General features: G+C 41.4%; 1 protein-coding gene across 2 annotated transcripts; it reads left to right on the forward strand.

Annotated features, from left to right (window-relative positions):
• The first annotated feature begins 180 nt into the window (after positions 1-180).
• URB2 (URB2 ribosome biogenesis homolog) lies at positions 181-21,044 on the forward strand. 2 transcript variants are annotated; one of them, XM_085315491.1, is made up of 9 exons: positions 181-335; positions 2,050-2,226; positions 4,399-7,783; positions 9,803-9,966; positions 11,262-11,372; positions 12,333-12,575; positions 13,608-13,698; positions 15,265-15,404; positions 19,079-21,044. In XM_085315491.1, exons 1-9 carry the CDS (start codon positions 210-212, stop codon positions 19,274-19,276), a joined length of 4,635 nt encoding a protein of 1,544 aa, XP_085171617.1. In that variant the 5' UTR covers positions 181-209; the 3' UTR covers positions 19,277-21,044. The 2 variants fall into 2 exon arrangements, with proteins under 2 accessions (XP_085171617.1, XP_085171618.1); XM_085315492.1 differs by having other exon boundaries at positions 9,806-9,966.
• Positions 21,045-21,680: the final 636 nt, after the last annotated feature.

Here is a 21,680-nt window from a genome sequence, read left to right on the forward strand (position 1 = left end):
GGGAGGGGGGTGAGAGCCGGAGGCGGGGGGTGACGGTTTGGGGGGGAGTAACGGTTGGAGGAGCAGGAGGGTGAGAGCCCGGGGGGGGGGGCACCAGCAGCAGCCGCCCCCAGGCAGCCCGCACCGAGGCAGCCCTTCTGTCTTGCCGCTTTACCTTGATTTAACGTTGTCTTTCTTCCTTTGGCTTTGCAGTCTCATAGATTGTCTCCATGGCAGCAATCTATTCGGGGATTCACCTGAAGCTGAAGAGTGCCAAGACTTCTTGGGAAGACAAACTCAAACTAGCTCATTTCGCGTGGATTTCTCACCAGTGCTTCCTTCCTAATAAGGAGCAAGTAAGTGCTTTCTAATGATAAATGCAAGGAAAAACAAACAATAATTAATTGTTACTGAGGATGATCTGGTTCATAAAAGCAAGACTGAACTGCTTAATCCTTTGCCTCTGGACAGGCAGAGCAAACATAGTGCTAGCAGTGAGTGATGGAGAGGTCTTCATTTCTGTATGGCTGTATGAAATGTTTTCATAACATTGTTTTTGAGTTGCTTCAGTAATAAGATGTCCATTAGGATAGGAAGAAATACTCTTCCATATGGAGAGGGTACTGTGTGTGCCATCTCTTGGATAAATGGGAAACCAGCATCTTAAGAGCTGTCATTAGCAGCTTTTATTATGTCTTCTACAGGACTTTAAAGCCATTGTCAGCTGCTTCCTAATGCTTCTGGTCATAGTTAAGAACAATAATTTGGGGTGGGAGAACTGACTGCTGCTCTGAACTTGTGCTTTAGGAAACAGTGCACTCTGAATTTGTGGACATTTTCCTTGGAAGGTGGTTCAGGGTTCTGTGCTTGGACACCATCCCTGACCACCTCCCCCTCTTTTGTTTTGATCCTGTTTCATGAAGTTTTCTTCTTGGACTTTTTCTATCTTTATCTCTGCTATTCATTGTGCGATCATCGTGCTGATCATTGTGCAGTCTTTCAGTGGTCTTCTCAGATCTAAGTACTAGCCAAGGTATCGAATATGATATTGTCTCTCTGGAATGCTTAGACCAGGAAAGTCCTTAAGCGTATTTGAAATATATATGTTATTGTACTGCGTGATTTCAGCAGTATGTAAAATGTTCTATCAGATATGTTTATCTAGAAACAGCTCTGTCACGTGAACTGTAGTTTAAAAATTTTGGACTATACTTCTTAAATTTTGAAGTCTTTTTAAGGGGGTATTTTGAATACATGTTCTTTAAGAGAAATCTTGCTTTCTATCTGCTTCTGCATTAGTTTCTCACAAAACTTACAGTCATTTCCAATTTTCTAATAATTTTGAATTTTGCAGGGTGCAAAAGATACCATCTTTGCTAGTGAAGATCAGAGTTTCCCTGGGAGGAGGAGTTTGATTCACTGCTTTATCCTATACTGTTCCTCCTTCAGACTAGTTTTGTGTGGTCTAGGTTTTGCGTCTTCTGAGATYAGTGTTTTGAATTCCTATTGTTTCAGTTACTTATACTGTAAAAACTGGTCATATGCCGTAATTTTATTTTGAAATCARTAGTTTAAATCAGTAGGATTTTTTTAAACCTTTTCCAGTTTGCATGTGTCTAAATCCCTAGGCCTGAATTCCTAAGTAGTAAATTTAAACCTGACAAGAGTAGGATGTGAAAGGTATAGCAATTGTCAGAAAGCAAAAATCACCTGACTTTTAAAGTTGTTGATTCAGAACATTATCTCTGCTAATTTAATATCAAATGTCACGCTTACACCTGCTGCTGAAAGAACTGGTGAAAGGATGGTAGAGTGTTGACTTCTGAAAGCTGTTTTGTGAAGTCGCAGGGGAGCAGAGCCCAAACTGGATTTAGAATAATGGGACTTAAAAATTTAGGTCTTGATTGCAACCTGCAAGGGCGGACTTCTCTGCTCATTTAGAACCCATTCTACTTGGATAGAGCAATTCTCGGAGTATGGTCTGTGCTGTAATTATGAAGAGGCTTCTACTTTTGTTACCTTTTAGTATGGGAATTATAAAAGATCACTCCCTTTTTMTTTTGTTAACAGGTATTACTTGACTGGGTAAGCCATACATTGGTTTCGTACTACAACAAGAAACTTGAACTGGAGGATGAAGTAGTTGAGAAACTCTGGACGTATCTAGACAATGTTATCCACAGCAGAAGACTACAAGATCTTTTAAAGAATGGAAAGACAATCAATCTCAGTTTTGCTATTGCACAGGTAACTAAAATTATGGCAATTTTGTAAGATGGTGGATAACAGTGCAGTATCTGCTAATATCTACCATATGCCACCCATCCTCACAATGTAGGATGTTATGTGAAATACATAATAATTGGTATTATATATTTGCTTTTAGAATGCTTACTGATAGAACTTCTCTCTTTCTGTTCTGCAATATGGTTTGTATTCATGCAGAACTAAGACTAAAAATAGCAGAACTTTCTAATAATAACCTCAAACTTAATCTGTCTCTGTCTTTAATTTCTGCAAACTGTCAGAGAGGGAACTTGTTCAAGTTTTTCAGTAGGTAAGTAAAGACTGAGTTCCCAAAGACTGAATAAAGAGTGTTGCTCTTATGTTTAATTTACTGTGTGTATTACCATTGTGCCTAGAAATGAGAGAAGAGGTTTTTCCCCTGCTGTGGAGCTCCTCAGCATGTTTGGCTTGAGTACGTGTGTACTATGAGATGCTATTCAGCTGACTCTTCCTAAGAACTTGCAGCTGCTTACAATGACTCTGAAGGAGCTGTTCCTTTGATTTCTCCTTCTGCAGGGAGCTAGATTCCCTTCTCCCCGGCGGTCGCCTTTCCTGTACTGCTGTATCTGTGTGTATGTTTCTCTGGGCTATCTGTGTATGTRCAGGTACATGAGAGAAGATCAAAGGGGGCTTTAACTGTTACCCCCTTGGCATGCGTCTGGCACATGTTTCTGGTAGAACTCTCCTCATTTTCATTTGTGGAGCTCTGCATGCTAGACTTATGAACCTGGAGAGAAGTTACTGTGCTGAAGGTATGAACAGTGTTTTCACAGATGAAAGTCTGATGGGGAACCAGGAAATGTTTTTTGTCAGCTGAAGTTCTGTTGGTCCCACAGGTTTCCATTTTAACTCAAATCACACGGAGTAATATAACGCTTAAACCAGTTCAGTTGTGACACCAAATCATTATTGGCCTGAGCAGAAAGTTAATGGAGATGTCAGTTACAGTTTAGCTTGGCCCAGAACTGAACCACAACGTGTAACTCCTTATTCAAGTTCCTGGTTAGAGAAATGGCAGAGTTAGTGGATGGCTGTGAAAGCAACCAAAATGGCTAGGAAAATAGCCTTTGTAGTAGTGCTCTGGATGGAGAGAAGTAGAGTGAGACTGCTTTCACCTGCAGGAATGAGTTGTGAAGTACAGAGAGTTGGTTGGCTGAAAGGAGCTGTACTTCAGAGATGTTACAGAGTTAGGCTACTAAATTTAAACATGGCCTGGGCGTGAAAACCTGTCTGGCTGCAGATAGGATGGGAGTTACAGGCCAGAGTACTCTAATCACCAAGGAGGAAGGTGGTAGGGAGAGTGATGTGGAAAGGATTTAGAAATCTGTTTGAATACAGTGGACTTTTAGCTGAAAGGATAAACTGTCTGCTAGGAGGTGCCAAGGAGACAGCTGAGTTTTTAGTTATGGAACAGAGGCAGATTTATAAGTTGTCAGTTAATTTTTTTGCTAACGAGATTACGGAGGTGAGAAAAAGGAGCCAAAAAAAAAAAAAAAAAGAAGATCTAAGGAGAAAACCTTGTGCAAATGCCCACAAAGCGTTTGAGAGGAGGAGGAGAAATTGATGTTCAAGTGAGTGTTGATTCTTTAGAACAATATATCCATAGAAAAGGAGAAAGGATAGTCCTTCAGCTTCTAGATATCGTCACAGGAAGCCTGGGCTCTTCTTAGAACATAAAAATGATATTTATTCATAAGCATTCTTACTGAATGTGTCCTGGACCAAGGGTAGGAAATAGGGTTGTTGGTTTTTTGTTTTGTTCAGTTGGTGGGGGGCATGAGGAGGAATAATTTCAGGAACCTTGCAAAGATGGAAGGAGTGTTCTGCTTCTTCCCTGTCTGCAAGACTAGGCAGTAGATTCAAATGTGCATAGTCTCTGCTGTTGTCAGTAGCAGTTGTACTGAATGAGAGATTCCTTTTGCATCCTGTGGCGCAAACAAATGGAGGAGTTGTCAGAGTTGCTTCTAGTCAGAGACCTACAACATGAGGGGCCCAGCAGCAGCCATTAACAGATCTCTGTTACTTCCTTCGTACAGCCAGAGCTCACAGAAAATGATGTTTGCTCATTATGATTAGCTTGATCTTTGTGTGCAAAATTGACTGTGGTGTGTGTTTGTTTCTTCCAATCTTCAGGTCATAAATGAAAGATTGTCGGAGTCCTGTTCTCAGAAAGCACAGCAAAGCATTGGCACAGTGCTGAGTTGCTCCAGTGGTATCCTTTCTACTCCTTCGCTCTCCATCATTTACACAGCTAAATGCGAGCTTTTGGTTGATCTCCTCCACAAGCTGTCTGAGCTGGCTTGTCAGCAACTGGCTTCTGATGATGCTGTGGGCTCCCAGCTGTTCAGCATTTTGCAGCTTACCTTTTCTCAGTACCTCTTGATCCAGAGGCAGCAGACCAATCCAAATCGTGTATTTGGGCAGGTGACAAGCCACTTGCTCCAGCCATGTCTGCTCCTGAGGCACTTGCTGACTGTGAGGACCTGGACACAGGCAGATGACAGCCATGTGCGGCAGCACTGGAGCAGGGAAATCCGAAATCAAATAGAGAGTCTCCTACAGGCTGGACTGTTCCAGCCTGAGCTCTTCCCATCCTACAGAGAGGAGCTGCTGCCAGAACGGGAGCTCCAGGAGAAAAAAAAAGGAGCTTTGAAAAGTCTATTGCTACCAGTTGATACAGTGCAGACCAAGCTGGGCAATGGCTTTTGTGAACCTGCGCTCCATGGGGCTGTTGTGGCAGGTTCAGTGTCTCTGCTGTATAAGCTCTTTCTGGACTCTTACTGTAAGGCAGAAAACCACCTTGTGTGCTTCCACATGTTCAGCAGGCTTTTTGACTGTCTCAGACTCTCTGGCCTACAGCAGGGTGTGAGGGAGGACATGCTCTGCCCTGCAGACTGGAGCACAGAGCTGCTTGCCTTGGAACAGCTTTTGAACTTGGTACTTAGCAGTGATATCTATAATGTTGCCAATGACCGCATCCGGCACAAGGGGATACAGTTTGGGTTTTACCGCAAGCTGGCACAGATCCTAATGAGTCACTCTCAAGCTTCCATCCCTGCTTGGTTCAGATGTCTCAAACTCCTGATGTCATTAAACCACCTGATTGTGGAGCCAAACCTGGGTGACTTAGTGGCCTCTGCCTGGATTGATGCAAAGGTCTCTGAGCCACGTACAAAGAAGCCTCAGGAGGCTCTTATTGGCACTATGTTTCAGACTTACTCCAAGCTGCGACAGTTCCCACGGCTCTTTGAGGAGGTGCTGTCAGTCATTTGCCAGCCAGCTGCTGATGAGCTGAGGATGCCTGTCTTGTCTGCTGGCCTGACGGCAAAGCTTCGTGAGTGCCTCCTCGAGCTGCCGCACAACCAGATTCTGGATATTTTGTGTCTCTTAGTGGAGAAGTGCCAGACTTTTATCATTCCTGCTGTTGAAGGCAATTCTGACATGGTCTTGAAGCTGATGTCCATCAGCTCAGTGCTGCACGCTTTTCTGTTCAACATGAGAAGCCTAGATGATGTCACTCCTTCCCCTGTGGTCCTTCGCACTCAGAGCCTGCTGGCAAAGATTCAGAAGGGAATAATCCAGCCACTGCTGGAACTGCTGCAGGCGTGTAGTGGGGAGGAAGAGAAGCCAGAGCTTTGGTTAAGGAAAGTCAGTGACTCTGCTCTACTCCTTGTTTACACTTGGGTTGAAGTAAACACTTTGTTTGGTATTAGCTGCAGTAAATATGTGTCTCCATCAGCTGAAACTGCTATTACTGCATCTGCTGTAAGGCACTGGGGCATTTCATCTCTCCTCCCTGGTGTGGGGGAACAGTGTTGGGAGAAAGTCATGGTTCTTGCAGGTAGTTTTGCCTCCACTAGTAAATATTGCTTAGAACTGCTCACACTCCAGAAAATGAAGATGATCTTAATGCAGACAAAGGTTGATTCCCATGCATTGCAGCATGCTGCAGCTTTCATCCTGGAGTCTGGGAGATCCAGCATGAGTAGGGGAGAAACTGAACCATGGAATGGAGATATAAGTGCAGTAAATGATCTCACCTATCCCATAGCACACTGGCACCTTGTCATCTCCAACCTGACTATTCTGTTGCCATATCTTTCCTTGAAAGATGTAGAGTACATTGCCAATGTACTTCTGGAGACATTAGTTTTGGTCAAAGCTCAGGAAGTTGATGGAGACCAGGAGCTTTCCATCAGCATTGGAAAGGTTTCTCTTGATTTGCTGCATAGTCCCTTTCTCCCAGAAATGAAGGTGCTGCATTGCGCTTTTCTGAGCAGCCTTATTTGTCAGTTCAGTAAGGTGCTGCACTCTGCTGCTACAGGTTCTGTAGATCTGCCACTTCAACAGCTGTCTGCAGGTAACATCCCTTGGCATGAAGAGATCCTGTCTCCTTGCAAAGTTGTTGAACTGGTGGAGGCACCATCAGAAAACAAACTGCCAAAGGATGAACTCAACTTGTCTTGGAAAACGCTGGAGAAAGCTGCCCAGTGTATATTATTGCTAGCGAAAAACGGTTCTCCAGTCATCTTGAAAGAAGATCAGCTAGAAAATTGTTTGTATTTGCTGGAAATTACTTCTTGTCTGAAACTAGACAATCTTTTTCCCTCAGACTGTATCCGGTGTTTTCTCCTGCTGCTGTCCTTGGTAGCCAATACCAGAGCTAGTGTCTCTTGCAGCAAGCTGTTATCACTGAAGTTTTTAAGGACCTGCTTTCACCTTCTGAGGAGCCTGCAAGCTGGCCGGAATACCAACTCTATTTTTAAGGTTTTTCATGCCAGTGATGTTCTTGAAGCTGTAATGACCTCCCTGTTTACAGCCAGCAAATTCTACACTGATATTTTGACTGATCCTGCCTGGGCAGAGTATCTCCAGGAAGCTCAAACCTTTCTGGAGCGCTTTCTTCAGATGATTGTTGAACGACGACAGAGCGTGAGAATCAACTTGGAAAAGTTCATGTCCTTCATAGTGAGCTGCAAGCTAGATGCTGGTGCAGCCAGAAGTAAACGCTGTAAAAACTGGAATCCTGCAGCTGGGCAGCTGCTGCTCATGGCGTTTACCACACTGTGTCATGTCATCACACTTTACCTTCAGCAACAGCCAGAAAAGAAACTGCAGTCTGCAGATGTGCTGTCTGCTTTGCTGGAACCAGCAATTCTGCAGATGGGAAGAGCAGTTGAACATGGTCTTCAGAGCAACRTGCAAAACCAGCCTTTGCCGATAGCATTCATACCATCTATCACTACCCTTCTCAAGGCAGATCTGAGCCATGCCCTCAGTAGAGAGAACTGGCAGAAGAACCCTAAAGAGCCCAGTGGATTTTTGGAGCGTCCCCATATTAAACTGTACCGACAGTTTTACTCTCAAATACTGAGAGAACTACCCTCTGCAGGAGATCATCTCCAGTTCCTTCAGTCTGCCTTGCAGTTCTTAACTGTCTTCTGCTCAGTACCAGACTTGTCTCCTGGAAAAGAAACAGCAGTAACTGTGGTTTATGCTGTAAAAAAGCTTCTTGCTGGTATGAAAACTCCTTTCCCCCATTTTTTTTGCTAATTTTGCAGTACAGAGGCAAGTTAAGTCCTTTATAGAAATTTTAAAAAGCTAAGTGTTTTGCATATCTATCCACTTTTGTTAGCCTACTGCTTTATATTTGTTTGTTTTTGTTTTTTGTTTTTTTAATATCCAACAGAAAATTTTTTCACAGAGGTGGTGATGTGATATCTGGACCACAGTGGTCATCTAACTTCTACTAACATCTAACAGGATACCCTGGAAGATCTTTCTAAATATCTGTGGATTCTACATTCTGTAGTTATTTTTTTGTGCATGATGCACTAAAGGGAAGGATAACTTTCTCTGCTTATCTTGGAAACCTATTACTGTAGTAGCTTAGGGGCTGAAGTACCTGATTGTCTTCCGTCTCTGACCTTTCTTCTTAGGTACTGAAAGATTTTTATAGGTAGCTATGCAGAAAATCATAACAATTTTGGACATCAAGGCGTGAAARTTGTCCTTGGCTCTCTGAGGTTGTAATACAGCTCTTAGTAAATAGAGCTGATTTCCTCAATGCCTCATGCCTGTGAAATGTTCTGATAATAAGCAAAATGTGGTAGTACTTCCGGAGACATGGCTGAAGGACACTGTTCTTCCTCTTGTGTGGTGGGTATAGTAGGCTGCACTGAAGCAGCTGATGGGCACAAGCTCAAATAATCTGATGTGACTCACCTGAGGATGCGAGAAGACTTAAAAAAAAAAAAAAAATAGTTGAGTATTTTTGTCTGTATCTGATAGGTGAGGATAATAAAGAAGGGAAGTCATCTGGGCTATCAGGAATACTGAATACCCATAATTTTGACAAATTCTAGGGGAAACTAGCAAATGAATCACTCTGTCCCCATCAAACAAGGAGCCAGGGTTAGAAATGGCATGAAAAACCTTTTCTTTTTGCTGGCCTTGTGGCCTAGTGGCTCCCTTGTATTGTCTTGTTCAGAGTGTGAGATGAACTAATTACTGCAAATGAGATGTATCACGTGAACATAATTATTCCCTTTACCTTTTTTGAACAATTGGACATTGTCTTGCTTTTACTGTGCTCTAGCATACTGCTGTCACTCTTTGAGATTTTATGTTGGCATTAAGTAGTTAAGTCTAGAGCTCTGCGTGGAAAATCTGATCCTGTGCTTGCACAGTTGAGTTTCAGCTAGARCTATTACATGTAGATACAGGATCGATGTGTCTCTTCTGGTCTGTGTTTCGAYCCTCCAGAGTTTTAGGGTTCAGTACAGAGCAGCATGAGAACAGGGATTCTATAGTGAGACTAAGGACCATGAACAAGTTTCAGTTGCTGTAATTTTTCTGCAAATTTCTGTCTGTTGCCCTGTGGTTCATGTTACTAATGTAAGACTGGTAAAGTGCTTTAGCCTGGGGACCTAATTAAGCACTATAGAAAGCTATAAGAATTTCTGAACATGTAAGGCATTAAATAAGTTAAATATGCATTCCTGCTGAAGAAGACTTTTCAGCATTGCCACAGATCCTGTGGACACTAATAGAACTAAAGAATAAGACTGCAGAATAGGTCAAAATTGTAAGCTAGTCTAGACTAGATATGTAGTAATAGTGGAATTGTGTAAGTGCTGAGTATGGCTTATGATCAGCAAAAAACTAAACTTTGTCAGCTTGATGCCTTTATGGCTTGTGATGGCTCTGTGACCAACATGCATAATAAGCCCTGGAGATTGCCTAGTCCATTCCCATTGCTTGTATGCAAATTTTACCCCAACATTTGTGCAGTGAAAGCTTTTTATGGGTATGATGACTGCCCTGTGAACTCTAGTGTATGAAATATCTGAGAACAGCAATTCCTCACCCTAGCAGGGAGCAAGGTGAAGGGAAATCACGGGGCAATCTATGCATGTAGTTGTTGAAAAGATACCCACAGAGCTGTCCTAATGTTTGACTGTTTTTCTCCTGTTCTTACCTATGCTAGTCCCTGTCTTGTAAAGTGATTGAAACATGTTTGTGTCTCTTGAATAAGCAGGTCCTGAAATCACAGTCCAGGTGATTCAAAATATAGAGCTGGAACTGACAGAGGTGCTTGTCCAGCTGTTAGGAAACTGCTCTGATGAAGAGTTTTACGCCATAATGAGGCTGGTGCTGCAGGGACTTGAAGTGAGGAACGTTTGGCAACAAAATGCTAAAGTAAGGAATGAGTTTTGGTTTATTTTTGTCATGCTTTTCTTCAGTTTTCTGAATCTTGAAAAATTGTGTTAGCTGTATGACATCTAATGTATTTTGACATATATTTTTGACATCTGATATATTTTTTTCCTTTTCCCACTTTATGTTCAGCTGTCAGGTAGAATTAGCTTGCATGGCTAAGGACTTGATGACTGTGCTGAAATATATGCTCTTGACATAAACTGAGACAGGTAGAACACTGTGTGAAAGATTATGGCAACTTTTGGTTATGGAAAAGCTTTGTCCTGTTCGAGGACATAGCAATTCTGATTTCGTGTACTGTCAACAGAAATCACTTGCGATGGGATCTTATAGGCCATGCTGATTTTTTTTTCCAAACCTGCTGATCAGAGTTCTTGCACAACAGACACAAGCAGTCAGTGAATTTAACCACCATATGTCTCTGACTCTTCAGAACAAGGTTAAAAGGGGTATTACTTTTAAAATGCTAGCAGTTTTCTGAAACCTAAACTGCACCCATGTTTTCAGTATTTGGCTCTACGAAGACTCTTACTCTGTAATAACTAAGCAACATTCAGTAGCTTTTTTAAATAGTGTGCCTTTCTCCAAGGAAACATAAGCAGCAGGAGTAGCATATGGAATGCCTTAATACTAAAAAGCCGGAGGTACTCTCTAAAAAAGCTCAGTGACTTGAGAATGAAACTCAGACTAAAACTTGGGGGTTTATCAGTCTTACTGGTCAACAGTGGCCATGAGTATGCTACATCAATACCTAGTAGGTCTTTTTCTGAAGACGTATCTGGAATTCCTGTGATACTCATATGTGCCAATCTTCTGACCATATAGGCATCGGAATATGTGTGCATGCACTGTGCAGTTGAAATACAGTGCTAAAAGACCAATTGACTTTATCTTGTAATATATTATTTAATCAGTCTGTCATCACAGCTGGCAAATAAATTTTCTCCTGGTGCCAACATAGCATTTTTAATGTTATACACTCTGCTTCTCTCTTACTCAGGAGTAATTGAAGGAGGAAATTTTCCTTTTGTAAAATCACTTAAATATTTTTATGTCATAAAGTGATTCTAAAATAGATGCAGCGTGTTGTGTATTTAATTTTGTTGAGCTGCTAATCATTTCACAGTTCACAAAGATGTGTTGTAGAAGAGCTTTCATGTGTGAAGGCTTTGGTAATGCCCAAAACTGCCCCTGCCCTTGAGAGAGTTGTGCTATACTAGAAATAAGCCAGTGCCTCTTGTATCCATGACTGATTGTTGATCTGCTTTCTGCAGGAAGTATTGTCAGCTGTTACTCTAATCAAATTGCTGCTCAGCTGCCCATTAAGTGGAGATAAGGAAAAAGCTTTCTGGTTTGCCAGCCCACAAATAATCACGGCTTTAGCTGTAAGTATCTCTTTATTGCAACTTCATTACCTATCCCTTTCATTTGTTGGCATCTGTAGTGATCGCATCTGTAACATACTTTTTCTTCTTAGTGTTCTCTGTGTAACTGGGGATACTAGACAGAATTTTAGATTCACTTGCACTGTTCAGTTTAGACCTTTTCTATCCTCCTTCCTCAAATAAATGTTCTGTGGGCATAGTGTGTAAGTCACCTACTTCTTATTAGCAGTAATTGTTTAGGGCTATGCTGTGTAATTCAGAGCTTGAAAGAGACTTGTTAGGCTGCAAAGAAAGGAGTCTTGAGTCCTGTCCTTCCTTGCTCAAAAGAGAAGGAAACTGTCAACTTAGCCTCTACTGTGACATGTGACTTACGGAAACAAAATAGGGGGGAGTGTTCATAAAAAAGGAGTGTGTCAAAAAAAAAAAAAAAAAGCACTGAATTATGAATAGGAAACTTAGCAGAAAGTAAGCAAAGACAAGTTCTCCATACTTAACTGTACAGCGTATAAACCTAGTAATTCATTTTTTTCTATCACAGTGATGGTCTCTTTAGCCTAGAGTTTGTCTGGTGTTGGCTCTGCGGTGCCTGGGAATCTTGAGGATGAAATTTCTGTACTTTTTGGAGGGTCTGCAAGGTGCTTGTGGAGGAGAGAACTTCTGGATCAGTGCATTTATGTGAGGAGGTGCAGAGAGGTGCTGGTTGTTGTAGTCTTTCTGCACCTTCTCTAGTGAACTGCTGTATAGCTTGTATAGGTTCGCACCTATAACAGTGTGTCTGTTATATCCTCTGCATAGTATAGAGCTATAGCAGAATAGCTGAAGTAGAGGAGTCTCCCTACCACCACAGTTTGCACTAGTGTAGTTTGACTGGCTCAAGTCAGAGCATTATGGCTCTCTGGTGTTTAAGTATGTAGGTGGGAAATGCACGCCTGCTAATCTCTGCTTCCTTTCTTTGTGTAGCTGCAAACCAAAGAAGCCTGTCAGGACCAAGCATTGATTTCTACCATAGTTGTACCTATCCTAGAGACCACAGCAGCTCTGCTAAGGCAAGGAGAAGGGGTTCTCTTAAACCCTCACCATGTGGCCTTGGCATTCAGCATTCTCCTAACAGTCCCACTAGATCATCTGAAGACAGAGGACTATGGCAGTATCTTCCTGGGAGTCCACGAAGTGCTCTTCTCTATTCTGCAGTGTCATCCAAAGGTACTTTTGAGGGGGATGGGAAGAGGGGAAGATGCTAGAAAGAACTGAGACAGAGGCTACAGATCAAAAACAGGTTTTTAATAGTAGTTTTGAATTAATTTGTCCTGGTAGTACACAAATGCTTGTGGCACTTATCACTTAAAAGTTTGGGAATCTCAAAATTGCAGCATTCCAGTTGCTGTCCTGCTTTGTTTTTATACTTGCGTTGTTAGTCTTTGACAGCAGGTTGCTTATAAATCTCTGAGGCTAGATTAAGGTTAAACTTTCTAGATTGTTCATGACCCGCTTCTGGAAAAATAAATGGCTTAGGCACTAGAAGTCTAGTTTTACTGGAGTTCAAGATTCTGCAGGACTTTGAAAATAGAGCAGGGACATGTTAAAATCAATGTTCTTCAGACTTTGTGCCATCATAGTGTTCTCCTCACCCTGGTGAGGGAAAATGAAGGCATGTTAGCACGTGTACAAGCCTAGAACTACTCACACAAGGAACACATAGGCAGGGGAGGAGGAGAAAGGATGAAAGGGGCCTCAGATGTTTACATCAGGACTGAAAGTGGAGCATGTTAAGAGTAGGAAAATAGGCCAATTCTAAAAGCAAGGCTAATGTGCTCTGACACAAATGCTGTAGTAGAAAGCTTGCTATCCAGATTGTTTTTATACAGTGATCTCTAGTGTTACTGGACCTTTAGTCTATCATCTGTTTGGCTACTCAGGTTCTCGTCCAGCTAGAGCAAATTCCCCAGGCAGGAAGGGACTAATTCAAACACTGCTTAAAGGATATAGGGTAACTCTAGTGCAATTTATTTGTTATTTATATATGAATACAGCCGGGAGTATTGTATCAGGATTCTCATGTGCCAGGTTCTGTACAGATGCTGGCCAGAAAGATGCTTGCTGTTTCTGACAGCTATMTAAGCTATATAACTTACTTCATAGGACTTGAATGCACTCTGGCTGTGGGGTGGTGTATCCTGCCTTCTTCCCTCCATTTACCTCATAATCCCAGGCATTTTTCCTTTCTTGTCATTACAGGTTATGTTAAAAGCAGCACCATCTTTCCTGAACAGTTTCCATCGTCTGGTTGTTTCTGTTATGCATGAAGGGCGTCAGAAAGGAGACAGAGGTACTATATCTTTTCCACTTACGCTGTATTCTAATCTTGTATGTTTTAGAAGATGAAGTGCAAAACAGGGCAGCCTGTGACACCACAGGTAAAAACGTGAAAACCTAGCTATGGCATTGAAATCATTAGCCCTATACACAGAAGTGAGGAGAAGCTTTGTAACAGCTTAGACTTACAAAGATAACTGAAGCTTCTGTGGAACTGTCTCCAGGTAGCACAGCTTTGGGTGAATAAGGTATTCTTCACTGACTGACTGACAGATAAAGAGGAACCAGTAAGGCTTAATGTACCCAGATTCTACTCTTCCTTGCAAGCTTTGTGCCTGTCATTTACAGCATGACGGCTAYGAACTCCTGTGATGCATGTAACATGCCTAAGTGACAGCCTCAAGTCAGTCCTACTGAATGGAGCTTCTCAAGACTAGAAGTGACTAGAAGTGTGTTTATTATAGACCTGAATTTTCACTGGTCTGTGCTATGCCTAAAACCAGGTTCTTGAACATCTGGAGCATCAGTTGCATTGGCCTTGGAGCATGAATATGCAAGTAGCCAAGTGAAAGAGATTGACAGTGATTAAGGTCATCATCCTGTACTTCATCTTTACACTGGTCAGGAAACAAGTAACCCAGTTAGTCAGAGTGGTGACATTTTGAGACAAGTGAACTTCGTGGCCTGCAATTGGCTGTATCCTAGCTCTCCTTTGATGTCTCACAGCTTATTTCACATTCAGGTTCGCCTCAGCTGACACTGAGGACACAACACGGTGTCCACAACTGTGCACAAATATAAATTTTTGCATCGTGGATGAATATGCTAACACATGCCCAGTGGTAACAGAAGTAGTATGTTCAGCTGGTGCCATACTTGGAGAATTTGCCAACTTCTGTAATATTCATGAGTTCATAAGAGAAGGAAGCTTGGGTACAGGGTGTCCTCAAGTTTAAAGACATATTGCTTATTTTTGCAAAGTTATTTCATTTTCATAACAGATAACATGAAAGCTACTTCCAGACTTTCTTTCTTCCCTATTTCTACTAATTATTCTCATTTACTACTTAGTGAAAAAGAAAGTAAATTCTCAGGTGCTCTCTTCAGTCTCTCGTTATATCCCACGCTGTGGCTTCTGTTGAGGTATTCCACATAATAAATGTGATCAGGAAGCTTTCTTAATATGCTATTTCCAAGACATCTGATTTCCTGTCAGGTAGGGAATCTCATTTCCCAGTGTGTTTGTTCTCKCCTCTGCAGTGCTGGTTGGAGAACTGCATCTTGGAAGGGACCTTAGCTGCTGCTTTTAGCATTTCAGGATATAAAACAAATGTTTTTTGCCTTSCAGTGTGTATGGAGTTGGAATCGATGTGCTTGTAAGAGAGGAATGATGRCAATGGAGAGATGTAAGGGTGTATGGGGTCTCTCAGCCATGTCTTGATAACAAGAAAAAAGATCTAATAGGCAAGCTAATGTTGGCCTTTTGTAGTTAAAGAACCATAAAAGATTGCTGTRAGCCTTTGGACATTTTTCTAATATTCTTAAGCCTCAAAAAACCACAACTTGTTTTCTGTTCTAGGCAACACAGATGAATTTGAAGTTACACTGAAATGTGCACACTTGGTGGAACGGATGTATACTCATATTGCTGCAGAAACAGAGGAATTCACTGTGTTTTCTGCCTTCATTGTGGCCCAATAYGTAACTGAATTGCAGAAGGTAATGTGTGCTCATCCATCTTGAAACTGCTATGATAGTGGGCTGGCTTTGGAGGTGCTGTTTTAAAGGCAATTGTGTTGAGTTTTGTAAAATCTATTAAGTTATAAAATTTGCAGTGCATCATGAGAATATACTTCTGAGCCAGGCTTTAAGTTATTTTGAGCAGGAGTTCCTGAGGATCTTTCTTACTCAGATGCTAAAAACTTCTGAAGGGAGGAAGGAAAAAGGTGGGAGGGTGCAACAGAAAATGCAGTGCCTATTTACAAAAATGCTTTGCTTTTCCATTGTGTTTTGACTGGGGCTTTTTCTTCATGTGGTAGGTCAGGCTTTTCTCCCAGCTAGTCTCAGTTGTTCAGGACTGATATTAGTTASAACCTCATCTGTGAAAATCCCTCAGAAAAATATTTTTTACTTTGGTCTAAATGAACAAGTAAATGGAAAAAGTATTTCCAAGCCAGAGAAGTGGTGACTTTTCAGTAATTCTTCCACACTAAAGCTGTCAGTCTCATCCTTTCTGAAAAAAACTGCTGCTTCCATTACAGATGCCAGAGCCGGGCCAGTAGCTCCTCACATCCAGACCTAACTTCAAATTGCTCTTCTGTTATGGGCTAATGGATTTAGATTTCACCAGGGTCTGAACGATACTTGCATTGCCAGCACCTGGAAGACAATTATTTGTGCTTCTGGCCTGGAGTTGAGTCAGAATACAGACAGGAAGCTTGGTCAATATTTCTAGGCTATCTTAGCACAAAAATATCTTAACCTAAAAATATCCTWTAACTCATCAGAAAGATTAAGAGCTTGAACTCAGCTGCCTTTTCTATTGCTTGACTRTTTTCAAAGGTTTGGAAGGAAAATGATGGGATATGCCAGTTTTTAGCTGTTGTTTAGATATCCTGGTGAGTCTCTTATTGTTTATGTAGTATATAACTTATCTAAGTAAATACTAGTGACAAACTAATGGTAAGCCTGCTTATGCTGTAGTTAACTAGTTCTGAGCTTCTCTTAATCTGCTCATCACTGAATATAGAGAGAGCCTTCACTCACAAAGGGAGGCCTGATTTTAATTGTCAAATGATTTTTTTCAAGCTAAAAGGGCACTTAGTAGGCTTGAGTACAGTGTCTTGTAAGACATTTAGGAAAGTTTTGTGTACTTCCACTGATACGTGATAAGTGATGGATGATAGTTGAAACCACAGACAAGTAATAYATCTATGAAACCTCTGGATATAGAAAGGGGACTCTGACATGAGCCACCATATGACAGAGGGGTGTTTTCCATCTCTAATGAAATAGATGTATCATAGGTAGGTGATGATTATTTGCCAGTTAGACTGGTAAGAGTTGATAGAACTTGGGAGAATCCATCAGAGGAAGTGGAGGCTTCAGCATGCCTGTCTTGTGGAGGAAACTACATCTCTTTCTATACTATTTTACAGGGAAAGAAAAGAGACAGTCTTTAACCATTCTTCTCTTGCAAGCCCAGATCAATGGCTTTCAGCCTGTGATCTGAAGACCCTGCGGGTCTATAACAGGTAACTAAGAAAAGCAGGTTGTCAGTAGCTTTGCCTCTTTATGCAAGTGTGCAGGCATCTACATGCTTCCTGGAACTCTTTTTAAGGGTCTCCAAACTAAAACTGATGAAAGTTAGTGGAATAAAAATAGTCACTTACTCCTAAGTGTAGTTCTGAAGTGATTCCTCCTCCTGAAAAATCAATGCTTCCTCTTTACATTAGGAAATATATATCCTTGTGAATAGCCATTCACAGTGATATCACATTTCCGGTGATAACCTGGAAAGATTCCTTGCTGGAATAGGTGGTGTCTATAGCCTCTTTCATACTGTTGACAGTGCTTTTCCCATTGTTATCTCTGAGCTCTTGCTTAATTCAGCAGAAGTGAAATACCTCTTCACACGCTTAATGTCTCCCATCAAGAGCGCTGTAATGCTTGACAAATTGGTTGCACTAACTATATAGATCATAAAACATTTATAAGCATAATTAACTGCCAGCCAGCAGTGGCAACTGTTTAAATCTTTGGTTCTGCTTCCCATAGTGTTATTGGATAGTGTTTAGGGGAAGCTGCACTGCAAAGCAAGAATGGCCCAAATAAGGCTTGGGTCCGGAATAATTTGTGATATGAGGGATGCAGTTCCATTAACTGCAGTTCTGAGGTATCTGTTTACACCAAGAGGGACACCTTGTCTTGTCATATCAGGAGCTGTGGGTTTTCCTATCCTCATTCTCTTAAATTGTTTTTCTGTCCTGGAAAAGGAGAGGCAAGCACCCTGTGTTCATTAGGAGTGCTGCTACAGTTGTGATGCTCGGTTGTTCTGTTACTTTAGTGTATGGTAGGGAGAAATAACATCTTTTATTAACCTTCTGCTAGATCAGCTGGCGTAGGGGAAAATGACAAGCTTTGGACATGTCAGCTCCTCAGGGTCACAAATGCAAAAACAGGCTTAAGTGTCTTAATATTTGTTGTATATTTTCCCCAGTTGTATCCGCAAGTTTAATAAAATATATTGCTTGTTCTGTGGTTGGGGCAGGATGAGCAGGAGCCTAACACAGTGATTAGGAGTTCACTTCATTAGTGGAAAGTTTATTAGTTGCCTCAGGAAGAAAGACATCTGAATCTTAATGACAACCTTTTATGTAATTTTCATTAGGCCTAGCATGCAGAGGCTTAGATCTGGAGGCATAAAGCTAATTTTGGGATTCAGCACAGATAAGACCTGTTTCTTTGGCAAAAATAATGTGATTATGCCAGAGGCCAGCACTGCCTAAGGCAGTGAAGCATTTATCAAGTGGTTGTGAGCACAGGACAAATTCCAGTTTGCCTAGGGCACCAAAGGACTCCAGAGTCAGCACTGATGTTCCTGGTTGTAGCAGCTGTTCAGCTGGATGAGGATAATGGCAGGAGCAGGGCACTGAGTCAGGAGTTTTACTTGTAGTCCGAGTTCTTCCTTCAACTTTCTGCATGACTTTCTGGCAAGGCACTTGATTTCTAGTATTAAAGCTGATCAAATAAATACACATTTCCTGAGCTTTTTGAAGGCTTCTTTTATTAAAGCTTGTAAATACACTGAAATCCTCAGATACAAATTGTTAGATAAATATTAAAAATCAAGTTGTTAAATGATATAAGTTAACATTGATTGACTATCTGCTATGAATGACAGGGCAACCTAAAGGAAGAGCTCATTTGAAACTAAGGCGTAAATAATGTACAGCTAATGTCTTGCTACTGTCCAGGCTTGATGAGTTCTACAAAACCCATTGAAAAGTGTGATCCAGGGCAAGTATTTCTTTTCTTTTTCTTTTTCTTTCTTTCTTTTTTTCTTTTTTTTTTTCTTTTTTTTTTTTCAGCTTTTCTGCTGAGGAAAATCTTGATTGCAAGATGATCAGTGTCTTTACCTCCACAGCAGAGTGTCTATAGTTGCACTTGTATGCATTTTATTGCAAGAGATGTGCTTATTTTGCAAAACATGTTTGCAAAAAATCAGGAAAGTATTGCATAACTTGAAATTTTGCACTGTATCTAGTGGATGATTCCAGATGGTCTGATGCATTGGATTACATGTTGTCAGCACTTAAGGAATAGCTGCTGTGGAGATGGTGTTTTTCTGCCTTTGTGTCTTGAAGTTTAATGCAGTTTTGTTCTTCTCGTAGGTGACATTGCACCCAGCTGTGAAGAAACATCTTACAGAAGGGATATATCGCATCCTTGACCTTTGCATTGAACGAGACATCAAGTTCTTAAATGCGTCACTACCAGCAGGTGTAAGGGAAGTCTTTAAAGATCTGTACAATGATTACAACCATTATCACAAAGCAAAAAAACAGGGGGAGGAAAAATATACTGCGTGATGAATCCTGCCCAGTGCTGCATGATCAGTTATGATTTGATCCTGTGTAGTACTCAGAAAATCCTCTGTTGCTGTTTAATTCGAGGTGACTGGTAGGATCCAGAGGGTTTAATTTCAACATAGATTGCATCTGTCTCTCTACAGTCAGCCTTTATAATGGGCAAAAAGGGGAACTGGGAGGAGAATGTGCTGTTAGGTCTTTTTATACTGTCTGTCATATGTGTCTGAATTGCTGCACCTGAACAAACTCACTGGGAGCCATGGGGAGCTTGCTGCAGTCTGGTAGCGGATATCCTGCTGCAAGCTTTGCAACATAATGGGGCTTTTTGGTGGAAGCAATAGTCTGTGGTGTAAAAGCCTGTGAGGGTTAACTCCTGTTGTCACTTACATGGTAAGCAGAATTAAATGCTGTTAGAGCACATAGTTTTGTGCCATATGATTTTACATTTGTACTGAGGATATAGGTGGATGTTGTATGTYTATACAGTTAGTTACTTTTACAATACTGTGGAAATATAGTAAGAAAAAAAAAGAATGTATCTCTTTGCGTGATCAGTTTTGCTGTTGAGCCTAGCCCTAAGCAACCTGGTCTGACCTCTAGAGGTCCCTCTTCAAATGAATTATTCTATGATCCAGTGCTAATCAAAAATACTAACTGCTTAAAGCAGTCAGATTACTGTCACTAAGCAGTTACACTTGGTCATCTAAGTTGTGGTAGCTCTTAGGGAATTTTTAGCTTGTGGCAAGTGCTAAGTACCAAGATCTAGCTGAGACCTCTTTGGGTTGGGYGAAGCTGAGCCTCGTTGCCTCAAAGCAACCCCTGGATTGGCAGCTCAGCTGACAGTAATTTGGTAAGTTGTGRTAAATTATTTACGTTTGAGCCTGGAGGAAGCTTTATCAAATAGCTCCCTTTGATTAGCCAAACTGTAGAAGTTTATTCAGTTGAGGATTATGATAGAGACTAAAGCTTCAAACTCTCAAATATCCATTAAAAAAAGAATCTCCTTCACATGTACCCACAATTAGTAACAGAAACTCATTACTCTGTCACACAAATACCTCTAGAGTTGTTGGGTTTCCAGAATGATCATCTGCTTTAATGTATGGGGAAGGAATGGGCAGAAAAAAGACTGGAATGTGGCTTACCACTGTGTTTGAAGAGAAATATAGTAATGGCACAGGACAACCAGAGTTGAAAAGTTGGAGTGGGTCAAAGCTTCAGAAGGACAATTACTCCTGTGTTAAGTGCACAGGGCTGTGAGTGAGGTAGGTACTTGGTACATTTCAGAAGGGAAATGTGAATGAGTGGGGTGCAGTCAAAGGAGCACCAGAGAGGAGGGTTTGAGGGTGAAGACAGTTAATGTACTAGTAAAAGAAGGAAGATTACGAGCACCGCAAAAGGATCTGGAAAGAAAAGAGTGATAAAGAAGAACAAGATTTGAATCTGGAGAGGAAGAAAATGAGGTAGCATTTCTGGTTTGAATGAAAGAGTCAAAGTTTCCCTTGATAAAGGCACGTGACTACAAGCCGCACTTAGCTCAAAAGCTCATCCCTTTACAGGAGATGGACTACCTAAGGTGTTRGTATCAGTTTTAACTCCTTGACTTGGAAAGTAAACGTGACTGATGTGTTATATGGGCAGAAGTGGTGGAAATAACAAACTCCTGTTATAAAAAGGATACATTGCTTGAATGAGTGAAAAATTGAAACCATGCCAAAATTAAAGGTTTATTTTTAAATATACTGTCCAACTGCTACTCATCCTACAATCATCCTCCTTCCTTGGACTAACCATCAGAAATCCACAACACAAAACAGCATTTCTGTGTAGAAGTTACAAGAGGGTTTAAAAGAAGACAGTATTTCACTCACTAATCCTAGGTCTTTGTCCAAGAGCTACTCTGGGGTTTTTTGCTGGAATAAATTAAGTCACTGGCATAGGACCACCTACTGAGAAAACAGACTTCATTTTATTGAGTGCATTCCTATTAGGGTGCAGTGTTCCTCTTTGGTCACATGATGGAGCCATCCTGCAAAGGTGTAAAAGCACCTTGTGAAATCATAACTTCAGAGTTCTCTTTTCCAAGGCTGAGTTAGCTAAGGAGCTCTGAGCACTAGGAAGATAATAGATGTGGAAGAACTAGTCTCATGCCTAAAGGGCAGCATTGGCTTAGCCCTGGCTGCATGTGTGTGAACCTAAACCACAGTCCTTACAGACCTTTGCAACAGGGAATCTTGGCCTGTTTGCCAACTGTTGATGGCAGCCTCTTTCTTCTGAGGGTTTGTCTCAGTGCTGCTGGGCTGAGAGAATATCGCTCGTAGGCAGCGCTCTCAGATGGTGAGATACGGATTCTACAGGCTCAGCCTGTGTCCCTGGGTGTGGGGTTTGTTGTTCATGCCAGGGT

This window comes from Rhea americana, unplaced genomic scaffold, assembly GCF_003343005.1.
Source record: "Rhea americana isolate MKP2758 unplaced genomic scaffold, rheAme1 scaffold_43, whole genome shotgun sequence".
Classification (NCBI taxonomy): domain Eukaryota; kingdom Metazoa; phylum Chordata; class Aves; order Rheiformes; family Rheidae; genus Rhea; species Rhea americana.